The 24172-nt window shown below is 34.7% G+C and overlaps 1 protein-coding gene across 3 annotated transcripts in view; it reads left to right on the top strand.

Annotated features, from left to right (window-relative positions):
- The window catches only part of TMOD3 (tropomodulin 3 (ubiquitous)), a 68569-nt gene extending 44831 nt beyond the window's left edge, over window positions 1–23738 (top strand). For all 3 annotated transcript variants that reach the window (XM_012728800.1, XM_012728801.1, XM_004687786.2), the window contains exons 4-10: window positions 1528–1650; window positions 2770–2862; window positions 5833–5963; window positions 7772–7879; window positions 11725–11868; window positions 14405–14549; window positions 19180–23738. In XM_012728800.1, coding sequence (XP_012584254.1) covers window positions 1528–1650; window positions 2770–2862; window positions 5833–5963; window positions 7772–7879; window positions 11725–11868; window positions 14405–14549; window positions 19180–19214 — 779 coding nt within the window. In that variant the 3' untranslated portion in view covers window positions 19215–23738. The remainder of the gene's footprint in view (window positions 1–1527; window positions 1651–2769; window positions 2863–5832; window positions 5964–7771; window positions 7880–11724; window positions 11869–14404; window positions 14550–19179) is intronic.
- The last annotated feature ends 434 nt before the right edge of the window (window positions 23739–24172 follow it).

Here is a 24172-nt window from a genome sequence, read left to right as displayed (position 1 = left end):
TTTTTTTTTTAGTGCTAGCTGTTACATTTAGGTCTGTAATCCATTTTGAATTAATATTTATAGAATGTATGAGGAAGGTCATAACTTCATTTTTTTTTTTTGCTTACAGTTATCCAGTTGTCCCAGGACCTTTTGTTGAAAAGACAGTTTTTTTCCTTCATTGCTGCCCTTGTAGAAATGCAATTGACCATGAATATAAGTATTTATTTCAGGACTTTCAGTTCTATATCATTTTCTTTCCTTATGCACCATCATCACACTATCATGATTACAGTAACTTTGTAAAGTAAATTTTGAAATCGGGAAGAATGAGTCATTCTGTTTGTTCTTTTATTTCACTGTTCTGGGTCCCTGATCCCACGGGAACTTTAGCAAGACTTTGTCACTTTCTTCAGAAAAGTCAGCTGAGCTATTGAGAAGGATTGCTTTAAACTATGTAAATCAATTTTGGGAAAGTCCCTTGAGTTTTGTACTTTTAATTTTAAACTTTATTTCTGCCTAGATTATCCTTTCTTACAAAATTAATTTTCTTTACTGGATTTTGTAAATGTGCGTAAAACATAATTTTGTGTATTGGTGTTAAATTAGTCATGAAGAGATTTGAAGTTATTATTTTTTGTATTGTTAAAAACATTCATTTAGGCTAAAGACCTCTGTAGTAAAAATCTGTATAAACAGATTATCATAAAGGAGCTACTGGGAGAGGTGCCAAACTGTTTCAGAGCTATTATGAAATAGAGCTTAATTCCATGTCAAAGAATTTCCAAAAGCCCTTGAAAATTTTGCTTTATTTTTCTGCTCAGATTCACATTGTATTTCTAAGTCTTAAGAAAAGTTTATGTATGGTACCGGAGAATTACATATGAATAGTGCTTCTATGGAATGTAGTTAGGATTACGGAAATAAATATTTTAGACTTTCATCATTTTTTAGATTCCATTGGTCCCTCAAGAAGACATGAGTAGCTATTTGATAGCTTGTGTAGGTTTTTTTAGTAAATGAATACCATAATCTGGGCCTTCCTGGTGGCCTTGGGCTTAAGTCTTAGTGCTAGCACCACTATGGGCATGAGTTTGATCTCCAGCCAGGGAGCTAATTCACATGGTGCAGCAGACCTCTCCTGTTTCACCTGCTGCTCCCCTCAGTATTGTATTTCAGGAGCTCTGCCTATTCTGCTCCCTACTCTGTCTCTGGTGAATCCTTTCATTAATTCCCCCCCCCCCCCGCCATGTACCCCCTAGCTCACTCCTCTGCCTTATACCCCAGCTCTTGTATGCATAAATAAATAAAAAAGAGCCAATTTTCATTTCCACCAATAGGAAAATTTCTTTTAATTCATTTTTTTCTCCATTCCATTTGTATCACCAACGTATTGCCCTGGGAGCTTATAAATACATATTAAAGATGAAACAAAACATTAATTTTTCCTTTTGCTTCAATTGCACATATTTTGAATAATTTTTGTTTGAAAAGTAAAATAAGTTAGTAGCAGTAATAGTGGCATTAACAAACTGCTTTATTTTACAGGAAAAGTATTCATCCCTAAACAGAAACCTGTACAGACTTTCACAGAAGAAAAAGTATCTCTTGATCCAGAATTAGAAGAAGCTTTGACAAGTGCTTCTGATACAGAATTGTGTGACCTTGCAGGTATAAACTAAATCAAGTTCATTTGTGAATGAGTGTGGAGGGGAAAGGAATACCAGCACACGTACATTATACAAATGCTTCCTTTGCCTAAAAACTGTTGAATTAGTAACTACATACATGGCTTTGTCTCTGACATAAAGGATTTCATTTCTTTAAATTCTCTCAGTGGTTAAATCTTTTCCCATATTGCCATATTTAAAAATCTTAATAGAAATCTTTCATCAACTGTTGCCCAGCTAGAAGTGGTTTCCTTTAAGCACTGAAAAAGAGTCTGAAAGGTCCACTGTGTTTCTATTTTATCATATTTCCCAAAGATTGTAACTGGAAAGCAGATGAAGCAGACAGTCCTAGACTGTTCTCACTGCTTTACCAGCTTTATTGAAGTATATGGAACATTCCCAATCTCACTGTTGTTTTAATTATTCTTAGTTTCTTATTTGGACTAGTGTTCTTCCCCACTTACCTACACGCACCCATTTTCCATATAGCAAACCTGCATAGAGATATTTTGGTGCCAAGTAACCCCAAGAGCTAGTGTTTTTGAAAGGAACAGTGTAGTTTTATAAGTGGTGTATTCATTAAATGGGTGGGGATAATACGGTAGCTTCTTTCTTTGTGCAAGTGGAAATCAAAAACAAAAAAAATATTATTTCTTAAGTGTCATCTTTTGAGGGTAGTTATTTTAATCTTAGGTATGAGAACCTAGATATAATTTTAGTTTTAATTCTACTCTTAGATAGCATGAATTCTACTCTTAGATAGCTTGTAAAAATAACAAAGGTTAAGTTGAAAACCGACATTTTATCTTACAGTATGACAGAGCATTTTAATTTTCTCTTTTTAACCACCAGATGGAGCTAAGCATAGCTTTATATTTAGGGTTAGGCTGACTCCAACTGTGTGTGTGAGTTCAGAAATGTGGAGGGAAATAAGAGAGTTGTTGAGAAAGAGAAAGGTGATTTTAAATCATTCTCCGTGTGTGTGTGTGTGTGTGTGTGTGTGTGTGTGTTTCTTGGTTGCAAAATCTGTATAGAGTAGAAAAATGTTTAGAGAATGTTAAAATCACTGACAAAACTTTTTTGTTGTAAAGCTAATTCTTTGTTTTTTCTATATTTGTAGCTATTCTTGGGATGCACAACTTAATAACAAATTCACAGTTCTGTAGTATAGTGGGAAATAGTAGTAATGGTGTGGACCAAGAACATTTTTCAAGTGAGTACTTACAATATTTTGTGAATTTAAATCCTTTCTAAATATATTTTGCTAACTTCTTATATCAATCTTATTTTATTCATGACAAATGTTATATATTTATGTTTAAAACTTGATTCCAGTTTGATGGTATTGACATTGAAAACCACTGAAAATAAAATACTAAGTACTTTCTGCTTAATGTTCCAACAAATGTAATAGAAACGCTATTACCTCACTACATACTAATGTTAAACAGTATAAAAGCTGGTCAACTTGCCTTACATTGACATTTTATTTTCAGTGTGACTTATTTTCAAGAAATCTGCAACTTAATCAATGTTTTGCTTAATGAATGTTCTATAATTTGGCCCTTTTCTGTATTTATTTTTTACTTTTTAGTGTAAAAATGTTCAAAGTATACATAATTGAAAAGAAAATATACCCACCATTGAACATCAATTTTTAACGTTTTGCCAGTTTGTTTCATCCATCATTCCCTGCCACCCCATCCACTTTTATACTTAGACTATTTCATAATAAATTCTGTTCATTTATTCCACCTACCCATAAATATTTCCATGTGTGTCTTTCACAAATAAGTATTTCTTTTAACATAGCTATATACACCATTACTCAGTTCATGTACAGATTTATCCTATTATCTCAAGACCATCCTTTCCCTGTTAATTTGTTGAAATCAGGATCCAGTTAAGGGCCACATTTGCATCTGTCTTTTCAGTTCATATTAATTTTATAATAGTTATCCATAGCTCCTCTTTCCTTCTTTTTTTGATGCCACTTGTTTATTGAAGAAACTGGGTTCTTTGTAATGTAGAATTTTCCACATTCTGGATTTGATTGATTGTAATCTCATGGTATCATGTTTGTTGTTTTTCTATTTCTTATGTTTCTATAAACTGTTAGTTCTAGAGACTTGGTCAGGTTCAGCTCTGTTTGTTTGTTGGTTAGAATGCTTCCTAGGACCTCTCTGTGGGGTAGGGGTTAAAGTCTCAGCACTGTCAAGCTATCACTAGCCACCGCAGCAGGAGTTTAATCCTGCCAGAGAACTGACCCATATATGGTGCAGCAGACCTTTTCTGCCTCCCCACTGCTCCCCTCAGCAGGGTATTTTAGTGGATTTGCTTTTTCTGCTCCCCACTCTGTCTCTGGTGAATCCTCTCACTCCCCATAATCCTCTCACTCCCCATACCACTGACCTACACCCCAGTTCTTACATAAAAACTTGTACAAGAACTTGCATAAGAACTGGGGTGTTCTTGTGTAAGTTTTTGTAAAAATAAATCCTTTAAAAAGAAAAGAAAGAATGCTTCCTAGAAAGATGTTCCACCTCAGGGAGCATTTCAGTCTGGTTGTTCTTCTTTGGAGGATGTGGTAAGATTGATCAGTGGGCTTAAATATTAGCAGCCTGGCCCATCTAGCTAAAGTTCCCCATGAGCCTTTCTAATGATTTTAGCTTTCCATTGACTGACTCCATTATTTCATAGGAGGCAAAGGCTCTTTAAATATGCATTTACATACACTCTTGAGTGACAAAGGAAATCCTTTGTGTAAAATTTAGAATTGTGAAAGAACTTATTCAGTTTTCAATTCAGCAAGGAAGCCCTTCTACAACCTCCTTGATCTTTGCTAAAGTTATATGAGAGGAAGCCCACTTCTTTCTTTTAGCAGAGCTCTACTATGGAAGCCTTTTATTATATTTAGCCAAATTCTGCCTGTTAGTAATTTATACCTGTTCTAATCCATTACTTCAGAACAACAAAATTTCTCTCCTTCTTTAGAATAAATCTGAAAAAAACTAACATACTTTCTTTTAAGTACTTCCTAACTAACCATATTTACATCTTCGCATTTCCTCAAGAAAATGTCTAACTTGTGTGTTTGTGTGTATGTATGTGTATTCAGTATTTGAAGGGAACAGGTACTCTTAGAGGAAATTTACTGAATGAGTAAGTAGTATACTGTGCCTCAAAGTGAGTTTTGTTCCTCAAAGCCAGAGAAAAGAACTAAGCCAGACAGTTACCCTGTCAGTCTTTATTGTGATCATTCTTCTTTGGAGAATCTGATGCTATAGATTTTCTTCCCAGGAAATATATCCACCTGGTATAGGTATTCAAAGTGCACTTACACCTCGTTAAGATAGTTCAGAGCTTCCATATCTTTCAGGTTTGAATAGTTGTATTCTGGCTAACCAAAGTATCAGCCTCTGAGACTCTTGTGCTCTCTTCACTTATTATTATAGATGTGGTAAAAGATAAAACGATTCTCCCAGTATGTGTGTGGGTTATATAACATGAAAGATTTGGGAATAAGAGTGAAGGAGGGCAGTACATTTTGGAATTTCTGTCTCAGTAGCTCTTCTGTGTATTGCATCCTCTCTCTGGCTCCCCATTCCCTACTCCTGTTCTTACTATTAGTGAGCCCTCTACCTATCCCATTTTGTAGTGTTCTCCATGGGAGTAATAGGTACTGTGTCCTGCCATCACCTTATTCTTCACATTGAAGCTGTATTTCTTCAAGTCTGTGATTCTTATAAATGTCACATTAATTGCTAATCAAATCTTAACATGTGAAGAGATGTTAAATTTAATCTTATTAGAACTTATTAATTTTATCTTCTTAAAACTTTGTCTTTAAGAATAAATGGGATCATCAAATAATGTGTTATCAAATATATTTTAGTAAACAGGTTCTGTACACTGAGCCAGTAAAAATACTCTTTTTTGAAGGTTGATACTTTGCAAAACAAACTAAATACTGAATTAATGTTTGGCATTTACATTCAATACAGTTTTACCTCATTGTTTTAAATATGTGTCAATACATTAAGGATCTTTTCAGAAATGTAAAGAAGAAACTTTTAATTATTAGTTCTCTTGAGTGTGTGTATGTGTGTTTTACCAAGTTAATATTTTATGCACTGAAAAAGTATTGACCTCTGAGACTCTTGTCTTTTCATTTATTCTGTAGATGTGGTTAAAGGTGAAAAGATTCTCCCTGTATTTGATGAGCCACCAAATCCAACCAATGTCGAAGAGAGTTTAAAGAGAATTAAAGAAAATGATGTTCGTCTTGTTGAAGTTAATTTGAATAATATAAAGGTAGGTATGCAAGCAAACAAAACATTTGGAAGTGCTTTGAATAGGTTGGATTTGGGATGACAGCTGGGCAATTCTAATACAACCTAATTGTTTCTACTTAAAAGTAAAGTTTTCCCTAACAGTGCTAACACAGACTGCTTCATATTTTCAAAACTAAAACATTACAGTATTTTCCTGACTTGCTTTCTAAAAAGGATTACATTCTGTCAGAATAACTCTCTCTCACTTCCAAAATACTGCCTTCTTTTAAGAGGGCTTAGTCTTTGGGTTTTGTTTTGTTTTTTTTTTCTCCAATCAGATTTCTGGGGATGTAATATATTGTAATGCTCTCTCTTATTAGTGAGCAAGTCAGAAATTTGACAAATGCTTACTTACCATTGTACATGTAGAACATGTCTACCCTTTGGCCATTGTTCTCTGCCTCAAGCTCTAGACTCTGACAATCACTATTCTGTTTTCTTTCCCTATAATTTGGCCTTCTCTGGATGTCACACAAGTGGAATTGTTTGTAGCCTTTTTGAGCCTGGCTTCCTTTACTTACAGTGCATTTGAGACATTTGTCAGTTGTTGCTGCTTGTGTCTCTACAGTTATGTGTCACTTAACAGGGCTATGCTTGGAGAAATGCACTGTTAGGTAATATTGTTGTTGTGCAAACATTACACAAACCTAAATGGTATATGCTTCTACACTTCATCTATATGGCATAGCTTTTGGGACCACCATCAGATATGCAGTCTGTCTTTGACCAAAACATCATTAAGCAACACATGTCCAGAGTTTGTTTCTTTGTGTTGTTGAGTAGTTTTCAATTATATGGATATGCTACAATTGGTTTGTGAGTTGCTAGACTCACGGCTGCTTCTAATTTGGTATGATTATGATTGGAGTTACTATACACATTCACATGTAGGTTTTTGTGGGAACATGTTTTTATTCCTCTTAGGTATACACATAAAGGTCAGCTTTCTGGAATCCGACTTGGTTATTAAAAATTCAACTCTTTCTTGGATTAAGGAAAGAAAAATGTATTAGAAGGGCATGGGGAGAAATAACTACCCCAAAAAATAATCTCATGTTTTCTCTTGGGTTTTTGCCATTGTATTATAGTTTCATTACAGATTCCTTGTTTTATATCATAATTTACCTGACTTGGGATGGAGGGAGCATCTGGAAATTACAAGAACCTTGGGAAAATGATCTCTGTGGGAGGAAAGAAAGCCTTGGAAAAAACTAATATCCCTACTTGATCATTAGTCTTCTTAATTTTTAAAAAAATTCAGTCCTGGTATCTGTCTGTCTCTAAATCAGCAGTAATGAACTAAATCAGGCTACAGAGTTAATGTCTTTTTTCTAAAGGGAGAAATTAATACCTTCTTATATCTTGTTACATTTCAAGTAATGTAGAGTTATTTCTCTTAAAAACTTGTAACTTAAACTAAGTGACTGAGATAGTTTGTCATCTGACCAGGAATCAGGGCTTCTCATATCTTTCTTTGTAGAAATATTGATCTATTTTGAATATGTAAAAGTTGACTTCTTATAATTAAAGGTAAAACAGTGGGAGTTTCTTTAACATAAATAATGGAGAAATGGCGCTGTACTCTGATAGGTCAACAGTTTGTGCAAATGTACCATAATAGAGACATCTAATGGCTTTGGTAGGGGCTAAATAATTTTCATTTGTAGATTATTGTGCGTTTATATAACTTCTGAATAATGCAAAAAATAAGTAAGAACAAATATATTTGATTAGTAGAATTTTCAGTAAACTAAAATTTAATAATGTTTTACATTATTGTTTTCCAAGAATATACCAATTCCAACACTAAAAGATTTTGCAAAGGCTTTGGAAACCAACACACACGTGAAACATTTCAGTCTTGTGGCTACCCGGAGCAATGACCCCGTTGCTGTTGTAAGTAAGCTGTTACTAATTATATTAAAATTATGACTATTTACAGAGCTGGCTAAACTGTGATTTTATGAATAAGTCTACTCTTTTTCAATTGCTCTTTAGCTCACACTTAGATAATACATAGTTTACTACCATTTTATTTTTATATTTCCTTGCTTTGTATTTCTAAAAACATAAATGGTGCCATGCCAAGAATGCTGTTCTGCCACTTAAGTTTTTACTCAATAATTATATCTTAGTAGTCTTTTTGCATAAAATTTTCATCATTCTTCTAATAGTTCCTGAAGCTTCCATTTCTGGATCTAAAGGCTTATATTTGTGTCAAGTGTGTGTGTGTGTGTGTGTGTGTGTGTGTGTGTGTTTAATCTGTTAAAATGATTATGTGGTTTTTGCTTTAATTTTTGGTTTTAAGGTAGGAAATGTTTGTTTATGAGTATAGAGTTATAGCTCTTCATTGTGTATCACCATACCCTCCCTGCTACCAAAGTACTAATAATCTTTTCCCACAATCCATCAGGCCCCTTCTGGTTAATTTCACTTCTATCAGAATCCAAGGGTTTGTTTTTATCTGTTCCATTGTTTTGTTTCTTTATATTCCACTTATGAGAGAAATCATCCAGTACTTGTTTTTCTCCTTCTAACTTACTTCATTTACCATAATCCCCACCAGTTCTATCCATATTGTCATAAATGGAAAGGTTTCACCATTTTTATAACTGAGTAGTATTCTGTTGTTTTTAGATATACCACATCCATACTAAATTATCTGCCATTAGACACTTTAGTTGTTTCCCTATCTTGGCTATTATAAATAGTGCTTCATTGAGCATAGTGATGCATATATCTTTTGAATTAATGTTTTTGTATTTTTCAGATAGGTACCCAGAAGTAGAATTGCTGGATCATATGATAGATCTATTTTTAATTTTTTGAGAAATCTCCATACTGCTTTCATTCAGTTTATAGTCCCACCAGCAATGCATAACGGTTCTTTTTTTTTTTTCCTCTCAACCTCACCAACACTCGTTTGTGCTCCTTTTAACATAGTCTATTCTCACAGATGTGATATCTTATGTGGCTTTGATTTGTGTTTCTGTCTTTTATTCTATTAATATGATATGATACATAACTAATTTTCATGTATTACGTCAACCTTGCATCCCTGGATATATTCTACTTGACTGTAATATGACCCTTTTTCTTTATTTGACGTTGATGAGCTTACTCCCTCATTTTCTTCCTATCTCTGTGGACATTCCTTCTGTGGTCCCCGCACTGGTTCTTCCTCATCTCTCCAACATCTTAAGTATCAAATGGCTCTGGGCCCAACCCTACATTGCCTTCATTTCCCTATCTACACTTTTTTTCTGGGTGATCTCATTCTGTTTCATTGATGTATGTTATCTTTTCTGCTAATGACTTCCAATATTACTATAATCAATTCTTACCTTTCCCTTGAATTCCATACTCATGTCCAGCTACCAATTAATTACTTTGCTTGGAACTCAGACATCTAAAATCTAAGTCTTGACATATCTCATATCTGCTTCTCTTTCACTCTTTCCTTTTCATTAAATGACAGCTTCATTCTTTTGTTCAAACAAAAAAAGAAATTATTCATTATTCTTGGTTTCCCTTTCTCATAACTTTAAATCTGTATACAGCCTTATCTTCAGAATTTCTGAAATCCAAACATTTCTCTCCATTGTCAGAATCACATAATTCAAGACACCTTTTTCACTCATCCATATTATTGCAGTAGCCCCTTAATTGAGCTGCCTACTTCCATGTTACGCCTCCCAAGGCTCACTCATTACATAGTATCAGAGTAATTCTTCTAAAACTAGATATTTCAGTTACCTTACTAGGTCTTGTATAAGCAGATCTTTATTACTTGCCCTTTCATTCTATTTTAGCCATATAGCCTTCTTATTCTTCCTGAAACACACTGTCCTACCTCAGGGCTTTTCCACTTGTGCCTCCTGCCTAGAACTTTCTCCCTAAATTCCACATTGTTTTTACTTCAGTATTTTGCATTTTTACACAATTATCACCTCCTAGGTGAAATTATTGACAACTCTATGTAAGTTGCTATTTCATTCCTATTGTCAGTTCTCTCCATATACCCTGTTTTGCCTTTTGCTTTCTTCTGTAGTCACTTTTTACTACTTGATATTACATTTTGCTTTCTTGTTCATTATCTAACACACACACACCTGCCTGTCCATGTACATTACATCAGGAAGAGACTTGTATGTTTTACTTTTCAAACTGTAGAACAGTACTTATCAATAAAAAGCAATCAGTGGTATTTGAATGCATGTATATACATTGAATACAGTTATGTACAAATGATGCATAAGGTTCTGTTCCATTTCACATAGTCATCTGATAAAAATACAAAAGTGTAGAAACTCAAGTTCTATTATCCTTGCTCCCATTTTCGTTTCTTGGTGTTTAGTTTACCCTTATTTTCTGGAGTTTAAACTTTTTTACTCCTCTTAGCTGTTTTATATAAACTCATATTCTTCCTCCCACCCACCTCGTCTCTTTCACTGTCTTTTCCCCTGCCTCTTTGTCTCATTCCTTCTTATCTCTTCCCCATCTTATCATTTGCAGTTTTCTGCTGACTAATAAAAATGGTGTTTATTAAGCACTGGATTAAATGCCTGACAAGACCATATCCTAGGAGAAATTTAATGAAAGCACATTACAGACATATAGCTTTCAGGGCCCTCCTGGTGGTGCAAGAGGTTAAAGCACATACTGTGAAGCTATTTGCAGTCACTGCAGCACAAGTTCTATTCCTGGCCAGGGAGCTGACCCACATGGTGCAGCAGACATACATGGTGCAGCAGACTCTCCTTTTCTGCCCGCTACTCTCCTCGGCAGTGTATTTCAGTCAGTCTGCCTGGTCTGCTCCCCTGGCTCTGGTGAATCCTCTCACCACCCCCTCCCCGCACCTCTGGCCTGACCTCAGTTCTTATATGCACAAATGAATAAATCTTTTTTAAAAGAAAAAGACATATCCTTTTAGCAGATTGAAGACATACTTTTCCTTGTTTAATATATATTTCACCCCTTATTCTCTGTAGTCATTGTTTTTTTGCAGTTCTAGTTATCTAATGTTTTTCTAGCTTTCTGCCTTAGGCATTCCTTTTGCTCCCTGCCTTAAAATTAGCTCATACTTTACTCTTTTTTTTATTTTGTAAGATTTACTTATTTATTTATGCATACAAGTACTGGGGTGTAGACCAGATATGTGGAGGTGAGAGGATTCACCAGAGACAGGATGGATCAAAACTGGTAGATCCACTAAAATACACTGCTGGAGGGAGCAACAGGCAAGACAGGAGAGGTCTGCTGTGCCATGTGGGTAAGCTCTGGGGCCTGGTTCAAACCCATGCCACAGTGGTTGATGACAGCTTGCCAATGCTATCTTTAATCCCTGCGCCACCAGGGAGGCCCATACTCTTTTTGGACTTTGCAGAAACCCAGCTGCATCAGTACAGGTGATCCAAAAATACATTGATGAAGTTAGTCCTACACAGAAACTGAAAAACACAGGAAAAAGAAATATGAAGTAGAAAAATGAAAGAACATAATGTGAATAACACTAGAAAATGTTGCCAACAGGAAATTACATATGACAAAAAAATCCAAAGATTTGGACAGGTTGTACATAAATACATGTAAGACCTATCGAGTAGTAGTCAACTAAAACAATTCATTGAGAAATCTTAAGGCATTATGTTGATTAATGTGTTAATATTTGTTTCTGGCATGTATAGACTGTAATAGGTGCTATCAAATATTAATCTCCAACTGTTTTCTTTAACTTCTAGGCTTTTGCAGATATGTTGAAAGTGAACAAAAACTTGAAGAGCTTAAATATGGAGTCCAACTTTATTACTGGAGTTGGGGTTCTTGCACTCATTGATGCTTTAAGAGATAATGAAACCCTGGCAGAGCTCAAGATTGACAATCAGGTCAGTGTCTTTCAGACCCAATAACCCACATTGCTGTGGGAGTTTAGGGGGCTCAGAAGGTGGCTGGGAAAATGTTTTTGGAAAGGCAGAGGCCTGAGAAGGCATGAGAGGTGGAACAGCCAAAATACTAATGTGTAGAATAGTATATAAATAGTATATAAAAGCAACTCTTCTTCAGCCATTCTAAGAGAATTTAGGTGACTGGCTTTTTAAAAAAAATAATAATAATTTCTTTAAAATTACATTGGCTTTATAACATTATTTAGGTTTTATTTGACATCTGTATACATTGCTTCTTGATCACCACCAAAAGCCTAGTTTCTATTCATCTCCATACAGTAGACCATTCTTTCACCCAATCTCCAGCCCCCTTCCCTTATGGTAACCATTAGCCTGTTCTCAGTATCAAGAATTTGTTTTGTTTGTTTACTTATTTTATCTCTTTATCTTACAATTTAAGTGAAATCAGACAGCTTTTATCTTTGATTTAATTCACTTACATGATACACTCAAAGTTCATCTGTTTTGTCACAAATAGCAACATTTCTTTTTTTATAATAAAGAAATTTTGTTTATATTTATAAAACACTTATTTAATAAGTATTAAGTACTTATTTATTGAATAAGTGTTCCTGCGTGTCTATAGAAGATCTTCTTTATCCATTTGTCTGTAGATAGGCATTTAATGTTATTTTCATGTCTTGGCTATTGTGGGTAGTGCTGTAATGAACATATAAAGGTGCATATATCTGTTCGTATTTGTGTCTTTATATTCTTTGAATAAAAGCCCAGAAGTAGAATAGCTGGCTTACATGGTAGTGTCTTCTTAGTTTTTCTTTTAACTGACAACATTGGCTTACAGCATTGTAATATTCTTATATTTTTGTGGAACCTCCATACAGTTTTCCATAGTGGCTGCACTTAGTTTCTCACCAACAGTATGTGTGGGTTCCTTGTTTCCACATCCTCACCAACACCTCTTTCACACCTAGCTATTTTGAGCTGGAAGTTCTAACAGGTGACAGTCCATCCTCAAATTTCAGCTCCATCATACACTTTTTGTATCTGTGGTATATCACAGTCTCAAACATACAGTAGATGAATAGGTTGAATGAACAGAAGGCTCCGTATCCGGTTTCTGTTTAACTGAACGCAGTACTGATGCCATGTGATAATGTTGAGTAACCCACGTCCAGGTAACTTTTCTTTAAAGAGGAAGAGAAATACACATTAGAAATGTTTCCATTCAGAGTGATAATTAAAAAGACTTAATATATTTGACTTATATATTTGAAATACTTATTTTTTTTACTTTAAAAATTACCTCAATTACTTGAAAATATGTTTGTAAATGTCTACCTCAATCCTTCAAAATAAATAAATTTTGTAGCTCATGAAGGTAAAAAGGATCATATTTTAAAACTTAACTAGAATGCTATTTAACTCATGTTTTCAATTTTTGGGTGGGGATATAAGTCACATACCATTCTTTTAAAGTATATAGTGAAGTGGTTTTTAATATATCCATAGAGTTGTGCAGCAGTCAACACTAATTCCAGAACATTTTATCACCATGAAAAGAGACTCCATGCCCATTAGCCATCACTCCCAGTTCACCCTTCCCAGCAGTCCCCACCAACCACTAATCTATTTTCTACCTCTATGTATTTGCCTATTTTGGACAGTCCATTAATTGTAATTATAATTTTTTTTTATATTTGCTTTCTTTCATTCAGTTAAATGTTCTGGAGGTTCATCTACACCATATTAAGTATATCAGTACTTAATTTCCTTTTAGCATTGAATATCGTTTTCTATTTTTGAAAGGTACAAATAATCTGTTGTGAAAATTTATGCACAAGTTTTTTTTTTTCTTATAAAGATTTATTTGTACATGCAGAACTGGGGGGTACAGGCCAGAGGCACAGGGGCGGTGAGAGGATTCACCAGAGACAGAGTGGGGAGCAGAACAGAGAGATCGACGGAAGTACACTGCTGAGGGGAGCAGCGGGTGGGTCAGGAGAGGTCTGCTGCACCATGTGGTCACCTCCGGGCCGGCGGGTATCAAACTCGTGTGGAAGTGGCTTTAGCTTCTTAGTGCTGTGCTTTAACCGGCTGTGCCACCAGGGAGGGCCCGCACAAGTTTTTATATGAATGTTTTCATTTCTCAGGAGTATAGACTAGAAGTGGAATTAGGTTACGTCCTGTTTAAACTTTTTGAGGAGTGGTTACACTGTTTTCCACAGCAGCTGTACTACTCCTATCTTGATGCCCCAAGTTCCCAATTGTTCCCCTTTCTTCTATTTTATTGTCATTATTATTGTAAATTATTATACTCAGTCATTATAGTTGAATATGAAGTGAGATCTTGTTGTAATCCAGACATTTCATCTGTTGAACTTCAATTTTTTATTTGTTATATATTGAAATGAATATATTGCAAAAATTGGGAAAGTTTTAATTGTTCAAATGTCTTAGTCTTTGAAAGTATTTGATCTAATATGTTAATGCTATCCTTTATTTCTAATGATTCCAGAGGCAGCAGTTGGGGACAGCTGTAGAATTGGAAATGGCCAAGATGCTTGAGGAAAATACAAATATCCTTAAGTTTGGATATCAGTTTACACAACAGGGACCTCGAACCAGAGCAGCTAATGCTATAACCAAAAATAATGACTTAGGTAAGAAAAATGCAGTATAAAGTTATTAAGATAATATTTTGGAGAAATACTTCTTTATTTTCTTAAACAAATGTTAACAGATTACCTAGCCTTTATTTCTAAAATTTGCATAGTCTTTTCTCTTTTGGTTGAACTAGGTTCAACTTAATGGAGGTCATGGTGATTGGGTTGAGGATAAAAATAACAAATTTGTAACAAATAAATTTTATACCTTAAAGTGAACTGTTTTCTACAACAAACATGATAGCAAATGCTTCCTATAACAAATATTTTGCTCTCAGTTACAAGTCATCCATTTGAACTGTTGAGAATTTTCACATGAAAAGTTTTTTGCCCTTTCAACAAACATGAAAATTTAACTTTATATGGCAAAGTATAAAATAACTGTAGTTTTAACCCCAAGCTTTAGAGTTAGTGGTGTGCGAGTATTTGTTATTCTTACTGGCATCCCCAACACAGCTGTTTCTGTGCAGTTTGTCTTCTCCCTGTTGATGCCCAGCTTAGGAGTGCCCCATTCCTTCACAGTTCTTACTGAACTACTGGGGCTTATAGCTTCTGCTTGAAGTAAATTTTCTAGCCAAGCCTATGTTAAAGAATATGATGCTTAATCATTTTGTTCTACGTGTCACCAAAATTGATTATTCTTTTAAGTTTGGTGTTTGTTCACACAAATATTTTAAAAGATGTATTTCACAAGAATTAAAATAAGACTTCCTAAAGGGAGTAACATTTCAGAATGGTAAGTCATATTTGAGTTTGCATTTTATAAAGGAATAAAATACACCTTCATTCCTTTAATCAAGAACACAGTGGATTAGTTCAAACTCTCTGTCCTTTCATGCCTATATAAAATTCCAATAAAAGGTTTTAGCTTCTTGCTTTTTTTTTTTTTAAGATTTATTTATTTGTACATACAGAACTGGGGTACAGGCCAGAGGCTCAGGGGCGGTGAGAGGATTCACCAGAGACAGTGGGGAGCAGAACAGGCAGATGATGAAGTACACTGCTGAGGGGAGCAGCGGGCGGGTCAGGAGAGGTCTGCCGCGCCATGTGGTCACCTCCTGGGCAGGCGGGAATCGAACTCATGTAGAAATGGCTTTAGCTTCTCAGTGCAGTGCTTTAACCCGCTGCGCCACCAGGGAGGGCCTAGCTTCTTGCTTTTTTAAAGATAAAATTAGTGTGTTTTGGTGCATTGTTCTAGAGTAGTTGACAACATTGTGCTAATAGTTTAATATTGGTTCCTGTTTCCATTTTTTTTTTCTCGAGGTATTTAATTTTGCTTTTTAGAGCAGTGTTTTTCAAGTCTGACCAAACTTCATAAATGATTGGAGTGTTCTTAGAATATTTACATTATTGACTCCATAAATGTTAGTTTTTTACTTAGACTTCATTGTAAAAGTCCATTTTCAGACTCAGTGGGAGCATGGGGCCTTGTCTATCTGTTGCATCCACATCTCTCAAACTATGCCCAACTCATTAGACTTAATAAACACAAAGAAAGTATTAGAATTTGAATTCTGTCCAATTTTAAAATTTTTAACTTCTGGCCATACACTTAAGCCAGAAGTGTCCTCTGCCCTTTACCTACTTAAGCTTTCCCAGGGTCCCACCAAGAAATGTGTACCCCCAACCATCTCAATCAGCTGCATCCCTTCCAACAGACAGGTGATCCCAACTGCTGTAGAACAGCGAGTGCCCATGTCAGCAGTGATACTGACCTGTGCAAGGCCTCAGCCCTTGCTGTGCTCTTCTTCCCATCCTGTTGTGGCAGGTTCTTTGCTCATATTCTAATAATAAGTATCAGGTAGAGTAAGGGATATTTTGGCAGATAAAAAGTGAGGAAGCAGATGAAAACTGTTTCCTAGGCTGTTTTGTGTTGATGCTGAGCGGTTGAGTAGCTATTCACTGCAGCATAAAGTATGAAGAGTATGAAGAGACCATGTTGAAAATATGTGGTCTGACACAAAGCAGAACTGAAAGAAAGCAAACATTTTTGGTAGTAACTCTCTATACTTCCCAACCCTTCCTCATGCAGTCTAGTTTGATCCAAACTAGATTTGTAGACATGAGTCTCAGATAATGAAGTGAGAATAAGATGTTCCTGGAATGACATGGATAAAAGCTTAAATTTGGGAGCAAGCTAAGGATAGCCTACAGATTTGAGGACAGACTCATCGTAGGATGCTGGGTACAGAATAAATCACCATAAGCAGTTTTAAAAGGTAACTGGTAGAAAGCATTAACATTAGATGGTAAAAGACAGAAATCTGGAGGCATTTGAAGACTTTGTAAGCCACTAAATACATAATAGCAATTATATTTCCAAAAGACTATTCTCACTACTCTTCTAGAAACAGAGAGGAATTGAAGTTAGGCCTTACTCACAATTGGCTGATAATATATATTGAGAACTTAAATCAGTGGAGTGCATTTTAGAAAGAAATTGTACCAGACCCAAAGACTTGTTAAGAGGATCAGGCTATTAGGCCTCTCATCTAAAGGATGAAATAGAAATCACCATTTCTATTTGGCAGATAGTAATTTGGCACCAAGGGAGAAAGCTTTACCCCACCTCCCTCTCCTAAGCTATGCCCGCACCATCTTGTGCTTGACTTTCGCAGCTTTACACTTGCATCTCTACTTATAAATCAAGGGCACAAACCTGAAGCCCACATTGGCTTAAATGCAGTCTAATATATAGTAACTGGAAACAGATATCAAAAAACAAGACTTGAAACTTAAACTAGTCTCTTGGGCATATAATTTTTCTTCACCTTACCAGTGGTGCTGTTTTACATCTTTGGTGTTCTGATTTTGTTAATATCTTTCATTTTCTCATTCTAAGTCTCAACTATTCATTGAAGTATTCCTACCTACTTGCCATCTCTCCAGCTAAGAAGTCTCCCAGCTTTAACAGCAGAGGTTGTATGGTATATGCAATATTTGATTGAATTTGAGTCTCATATTACTCTCATAACATCAACTAACTATATAATCAACGTTCTATACATCTTTGTGTGCTCCGTTCTATCCTATAGATCTTGTTTATAACATGAATATTTTAATAGCATGCTTTTTGACATCTGAAACATCCAAAACTTGCTGCAATTCAAAATTTTCTGTTAGCCAATTCAGTTGTTTTCCTACTTTTGTTCCATAAACAGAAGAGAGTATAAACTGTATAAACCAACAATTTAATTGAAACAGAGGAACTTGAGAGTACCAAAACCAATCATGCATAAATGCAAATCCTTTGACTATAATGGATAAAGTGACTTTCCTTACCCTAAAGAGATGCCTGCCCTGGGCCTCAGGGACCATCCTGCACTGTATTTTAATTTCCACACTGAGGATCGTGTTATGACTTTAATTGTCTGGCATGAGTTGCAGATATTATTATTCCATTAGAAAGAGTAAATCGAGTCTCAGAAAAGTTAGCATGCCATGACAGAACCATGATTCACACTGTTGCTTTTGCCAGAGCCTGCTTTTTGTTCCTCTCAATAGTTGGCTGTGATGCTTTAGCTCAGACATTGCTCTCTGGTGATTGACAGGAGACAGTGAAGGGAGCATGATCCTGAAGTTGCCCTGCTGTTAGTAAGCCTAGCCTAACAGTTCTCCCCCAGTCATGGAGGATGAGGGTACTGAGACACATGCTTTTCTTCACTTCATCAGCAGAACTAGTTGTCTACTTTGGAGGCCAAATTTTATAGTAATCAGTGTGGCCTTACAACATTACTGGAGGCTAGGATTTTCATTACTTTACATTTTTTATTTATTTTTCAGAGCCCTGAACCAGTTTATTTTGTCAAAATAAGAAAAATTTGGAGAGCAGTTGTAAATCACTTACCTTTAAAAATGACAAAATGTTTTTGATATTTTCTTTTACAGACTAAGGAACTATGTTGTTGTGTCTAATCAGAAAAGCATGCAAATTAGATAACTTTTCACACTTTGGAATTCTGGTTGCCTAAATAACATTTCAATTTAATACAGAAATTTATTGATTTTTTTTAAGATTTAATTTATTTAGTTATGCATACAAGAGCCGGGGTGTAGTGCAGAGGTCTTAGAGGGAGAGATCAGGATTCAGAAGTCTTGGAGGGTGAGATCAGACAGAATAGGGACCGGAACAGGGAGATCTACTGAAATACGCTGCTAAGGGGATCAGTAGATGAGACAGGATAGGTCTGCTGCCCATATGGGTCACCTTCCTGGCCAGGGATCAAATTTGTGTGGCAGTAGCTATGGATAGCTTCATAGTGCTGACGCTTAACTCCTTGTGCCACCAGGGAGGCCCTGTTAATAATTTTTTTAATGGAATTAATAAACTTTTCAGTATATAAGTGAGAAAGGGACAATGACTGAAGTTGATAGCTAACCATTCTATTCTAGATTTTAAACACAGGTCATGTATGCACACACAGTGCTTGTTTTGAAGTCTTAGTTAGTTACTCACCAGGTAAATGATAGTGATGAAGGATGTGAATTTTTTTAAGTGACCATTTGAACTGGAACTGGACATTTCTTTTTTGTACAACTGTGACTGAATCATACAGAAATTTGTTATGAGGAAGTTAACATTGTACAAACTAATAGGGATTTTGGATTTATTTTCTTTTTCTAATAGTTCGCAAGAGACGAGTTGAAGGAGACTACCAGTAAGCCTGCCAAAGGATAATCTTCAGAAGACTTTGAAAGGTTACCAAGGGCTCATGTTGGTGATGCCAGATAAAAAAATTTTCCTGGGTAAAAGGGAAAAGACTGGAAATGTTCTTTAACTGCATGTTTCTTTTTTCTAGTTTAAGTCGTTAAGCAGTTTCAAATTATAAAATGACTTTAGGTGATGTTTTGTATTTTAAAGCATTATTTCTTTACTTTGCTACAATCATTTTTAACTTAGCTTAATTAAATGGTTCATGGTGAGCCTGAGGTTAAAATTTACAGTTGTATACAAGTTTCAGAAATCATTTATGTAGAGTAACTTAAACATTTTGAGGACCAATCTTTTTAAATTAAATAGGAACAGTGCTGACTACAGAATTACTGTTGCTCCCCTAAGCTGAAGACACTTCAAAGCTTTCCTTATCTTACGACAAGGAAGCTTTTCCATGTTTTAGAATACATGAACTTAGCAAGAGTGTGCTTTTTCCTTCTATCCAAAAGCAGAATATTAAAACAGATGACTTAAAATCTGGCCATCTGTTTAGAGCAGATTTCTAACAGAGAAATGGTTTTGTGCATTCCAGGTCACTGCACTTGGATGTGTCAGCAATACCTGACTTCCCATAAATAAAGTCACCAGCTTTCTGGGCTCATACTTTGCTTAAATATATACTTCTGTCTAAGTTTATTATAGTTTCCGTTTTAATAAAGTGGGCATTATTAAATTTTTATGAACACATAGTAAAAAGCATCTGAAAAGGAAAGCTATTTTCTTTCTTATAAAAGGCAATTGTTGGTTATTTAGGGTAAAAGAGAAAGCAAACTGTTGTTAATAACATGGAATCAAAGATAATAAGAATGTAAAAATTCAAGTCTGAGGAGTATATAAATGGTCACTCAAATTGATGGTTTTTCTGCAAAAACTGGCACACATATAAATTGTTTCAAAGTATGGGAATACAGAATTGTGTTAACAGTTGTAATCATCATTACAAATTTTCCAACCAATAACAAAAACTGCTGTTTTTCATAAGTGTAATTTTTATTATCTATATCTTTCCTATTATACTTTTTTAGCCCATATTATGTAAAAGTAATTTCTCGTGACCAAAGCAGTCTTCCTAATGCTGAAAGTGTTAAAGTGAACATTTGAACAGTGTTCTGTGCTTGGAAGACCGACGCCAGATGCGAAATTGCCAAGGAGGACCTACCCCGTGTTCACGCCCTGCCTCAGGTTAGCTTCTGCACAGGAGAATTGGCAGAGGCATTTACGGTTACCGGACACAGGGGCCTCATCTAAGTGATTCTGCTCTCAGAAATTCAGACCTGTCTCTATCATTCATTTATAGGGAGAGGCCTCTAAAGGGGAAGACTTGTCAGCCTTTTAAAATTAAATAAATTGTCTGCTTTGGCTTGGACTGCACAGTTAAGCTGATGGCTTAGCAGTTTCTTGTGCACTATGGCAATAAGCCTTCTTAGGAGAAATTTTCCTCTTAAGAACTAAGGTGTGCCTGTTTTTTGAATCCATATTCAGTGTTTAAAAGGGGCCAGGATTAATTCTGCACTATTCCCTTTCAGGTATAGGCTGCTGGTGGTTTTTTCAAGTTAGATGTATGCGCCCCTCCCCTTCTTTTCACATGCAACTTTGGATTTGTACTTGACTTGAGGCTGCACAGCCCTGCCAGAGCTGGGGAGTCAACATGGACCCTTTATAGAGGCTGCCATTTAACTTTTAGCACGGCTTCCTTGCTCATACTATTCTCTAAATCAGTAAAATGAGAATATGTTAACCTTTCCTCCCATGAGTTTATTTTTTTTTTTAATTCAGATATAGGTAGGACCCTATATATAGGTGGACCCTACCAAGAATTGTGTATCATACTTTCAAGTAATGTTTTTTTCAGTTACTATTTATCAAAGCTGCATAAGTTCACTGTTTCCTTGTACTATTCCAGTTCTGAGCAACAGAATAGTTCATTATATAATTAGAGAAAAGTTTTCTACATAAGTAACTTTAAAGATGAATATTCATCTGATTGAATACAGAAAATCTTTTAAGAATGTTACTTTACAAGGGAGAAAACTGATGTTTACTTTGATCTTTAAAAACTTGGCACCTCAGCTTTTTAAGCTTTCACTATTTCAAGATTGCTCCAAAATTTGATAAATTATAATTTTGAAGTAGTGATTTTTAAGCCAAAATTTTTTTAAGGTTTTATAGTCTTAGCCAATTAAACTGGTAATCAAATCAAAGGATTTTTTTTTTGCATTTTTAGATTGCTGTTTTTTAACAACTTTTTAACTGCCCATTTTATAAAATTTGTATTTGTTTGAAGTTATAATTTTTCCACTATGTCTGTTTGAAATAGCATGTATTTAAAAATAAATTGCTAATATTGACATTATTAAAATGAATTTTGGTGCTGTATACTATAGCAGAAACCTATTAGAAGTCCAAAGTATAAATTTCCTATGGGTGCCTGTCATTTAAAAGACCACATTTGGTGTTAAATTAGTAGATTGTTAAAGATATCAAGGAGAATTTTCTCAGTTGTTAAATTGTTAATTGTTGCTATTTAAATGAAATAACTCGTTTGCTTGCTTTGTGCATTAGATATACTCTGGAAAAGTTACATGTAAATAGAACTTTGTAAAATGTTTTCCATTGACAGTATCTGACATATTTTCATTTAAAGAAGAGGATTCCTTCATATAATAAAAATTATAAAGGAAAAAATGTTTTGATAAAAATGTTAGTGATATATTGTACATTATATTTAACCTTTGCTGCCATTAAAATAAGATGGAAGGACTCATGGTGTTTCATAAAATCGTATATTTTTGCTTCTGTAGCCCTAATAACTGCCTGACATTTCCTTATTAAATCAGTAACTACTCTTACCTTCCAGGAAAGGATAATGCTTTTTTTAGCGACCTTTCTCTGGCTGGTTCATTATTGTCCAACTTTATTCTCCTTTATTACATTCTCCTTTATTCTCATTTATTCCACATCACTGGAAAATATTTTTTCCAGGCTTATTGAGATATAATAGACATATAGCATATTAGTTTTAAGTGGATAAAGATTAGATCTATGTGTATACTACAAAATGATCACCACCAATAAGTTTAATATCCATCACCTCTCATGGTTAAAAAAAGTTCTTCATTTTTCCTTGTGATGAGAATTTACAAGATTTGTTCTCTTAACAACTTTCAAATCTATAATACAGTTTGTTAACTATAGTCATCTTCCTGTGCATTCATAGTCTATACTTAAAACTGGAATTTTGTATCTTTTGCCCACATTCATCTGTTCTGCCAACTGTCCTCCACCTTATTCTTCATTCCCCACCTCTCTTAACCCCCCACCCCTGGCAGCCAGCAGTCTCTTCTCTGGCTCTTTTGAGTTCAGTTTTCCTAGATTCTCATATAAATGAGATGAAAGAATATTTGTCTTTCTTGTCTATTTCATTTGGTGTAATGACCTCAAGGCCATTTCATTTTTGAATAGTGTTGACTAAAGACAAAGCACCCACAAAGTAACTCCTCTATTGTTGCTCTTGGGTCTAAACATCTGTAGAACTGTCTTTTCTCCATCAGTGATCACTGATCACTAATGTTTCTAGATATTTCTCATTATAAGGCTATCTTACCAAGTAAACTTCACTATATTTAAATTGAGAAAATTGTATTCAAAAACTAAAGATTTTTAATTATGTCATACTTTAATTTGGTCATTCTTATGTCATATGGACTTTTATGGATTATGATTCAACTCTATAAATTCTTTTATTACATTTTAGTAATGTTTAACTTGTAACCCTAACTCTTTGAGGAGCCAGTTTTAGGGGCTGCCTAGGGAAAAACGACATTACTTAGTAAACTGCTTATAAGGCATTATTGAGTATTTTAGAAGCCTTTATTGACATATAAAATTTTTTACTTAAGACACCTATACTAGTGGCTACATAAAAATAGATTATAGCACTATGAGATAACCACTAGCCATGTTTTATTAACACAGTTGTACAAAGATCATATATTTTTAAGATAATCAGACACTTTGAGTCTACCTATGTATCTGAGGTTTCACTTCCTTTTCTGCCAGTATGTTTTATTTGCAGTAGAGCAGTTAATTGACCTAAACTCTGCAAATATTTTGTCCATATTTATATGTTGTATGTCAGGTTTAATAAGGACAAATTCTGGGTTTTTCTTGATGTGTATGTATAGGAATTTATGCTAGTTTAAATTTCATTTCCATCGAAAAAGAAATATAGTTTTGGTAAGTTTCAATTTTTTTTATTTGCTTGAGAATCAGAAAAAAGTAATTGCATGTCTGCATGTACATATAAAAACTTTTGTAATTTGAAACACATTATTTTCAGTCCTTTATATTTGGCCTCAGTATGTGTAAAACCTTTATAATAGTGCATCATTTTTTGTCATGTAAAACCAGGAACTTAAATACATTTTAATGCTAAATATTCAAAATACTGTTCATATTTTTTTCAATTTTTATAAATAAGAGTAAATTTTGTAACAGGATTTAATATACAAACCTATTTCTTAATAAAACATTGAAATTTCTTCAGAAGAATATGTATCATACGCATTTAGAATTTACCACTTCATACTGAAATAAATTCAATAAACTTTATCAAATATTCTGTACACTTGGAGTTTTGAAAAAGCACATGATTCCTTTTAGTTCCTTTGTCCTAAAAGTCATTGCTTACGTAACTCTTCAAGGACAGCCTTATAAATTTACCTGAGTTAATGTGTCCCACCCTAAGTTAAGTCATATACAGTTGTCTCTGTTTGGCAATTTTTACTTATAAAATAGTCATTTCACATGGTTCAATCTAATTTGCTGATACTCCATCTGGTGTGTAAGTAAAATTATACTGAACTGACTAATACTAAAGAAACAGGGTCTTGTGATACAGTCTACT

This window comes from Condylura cristata, unplaced genomic scaffold (genome assembly GCF_000260355.1).
Source record: "Condylura cristata isolate star-nosed mole 26May11 unplaced genomic scaffold, ConCri1.0 scaffold00023, whole genome shotgun sequence".
Classification (NCBI taxonomy): domain Eukaryota; kingdom Metazoa; phylum Chordata; class Mammalia; order Eulipotyphla; family Talpidae; genus Condylura; species Condylura cristata.
This window is presented reverse-complemented; position numbering and strand designations above follow the sequence as displayed.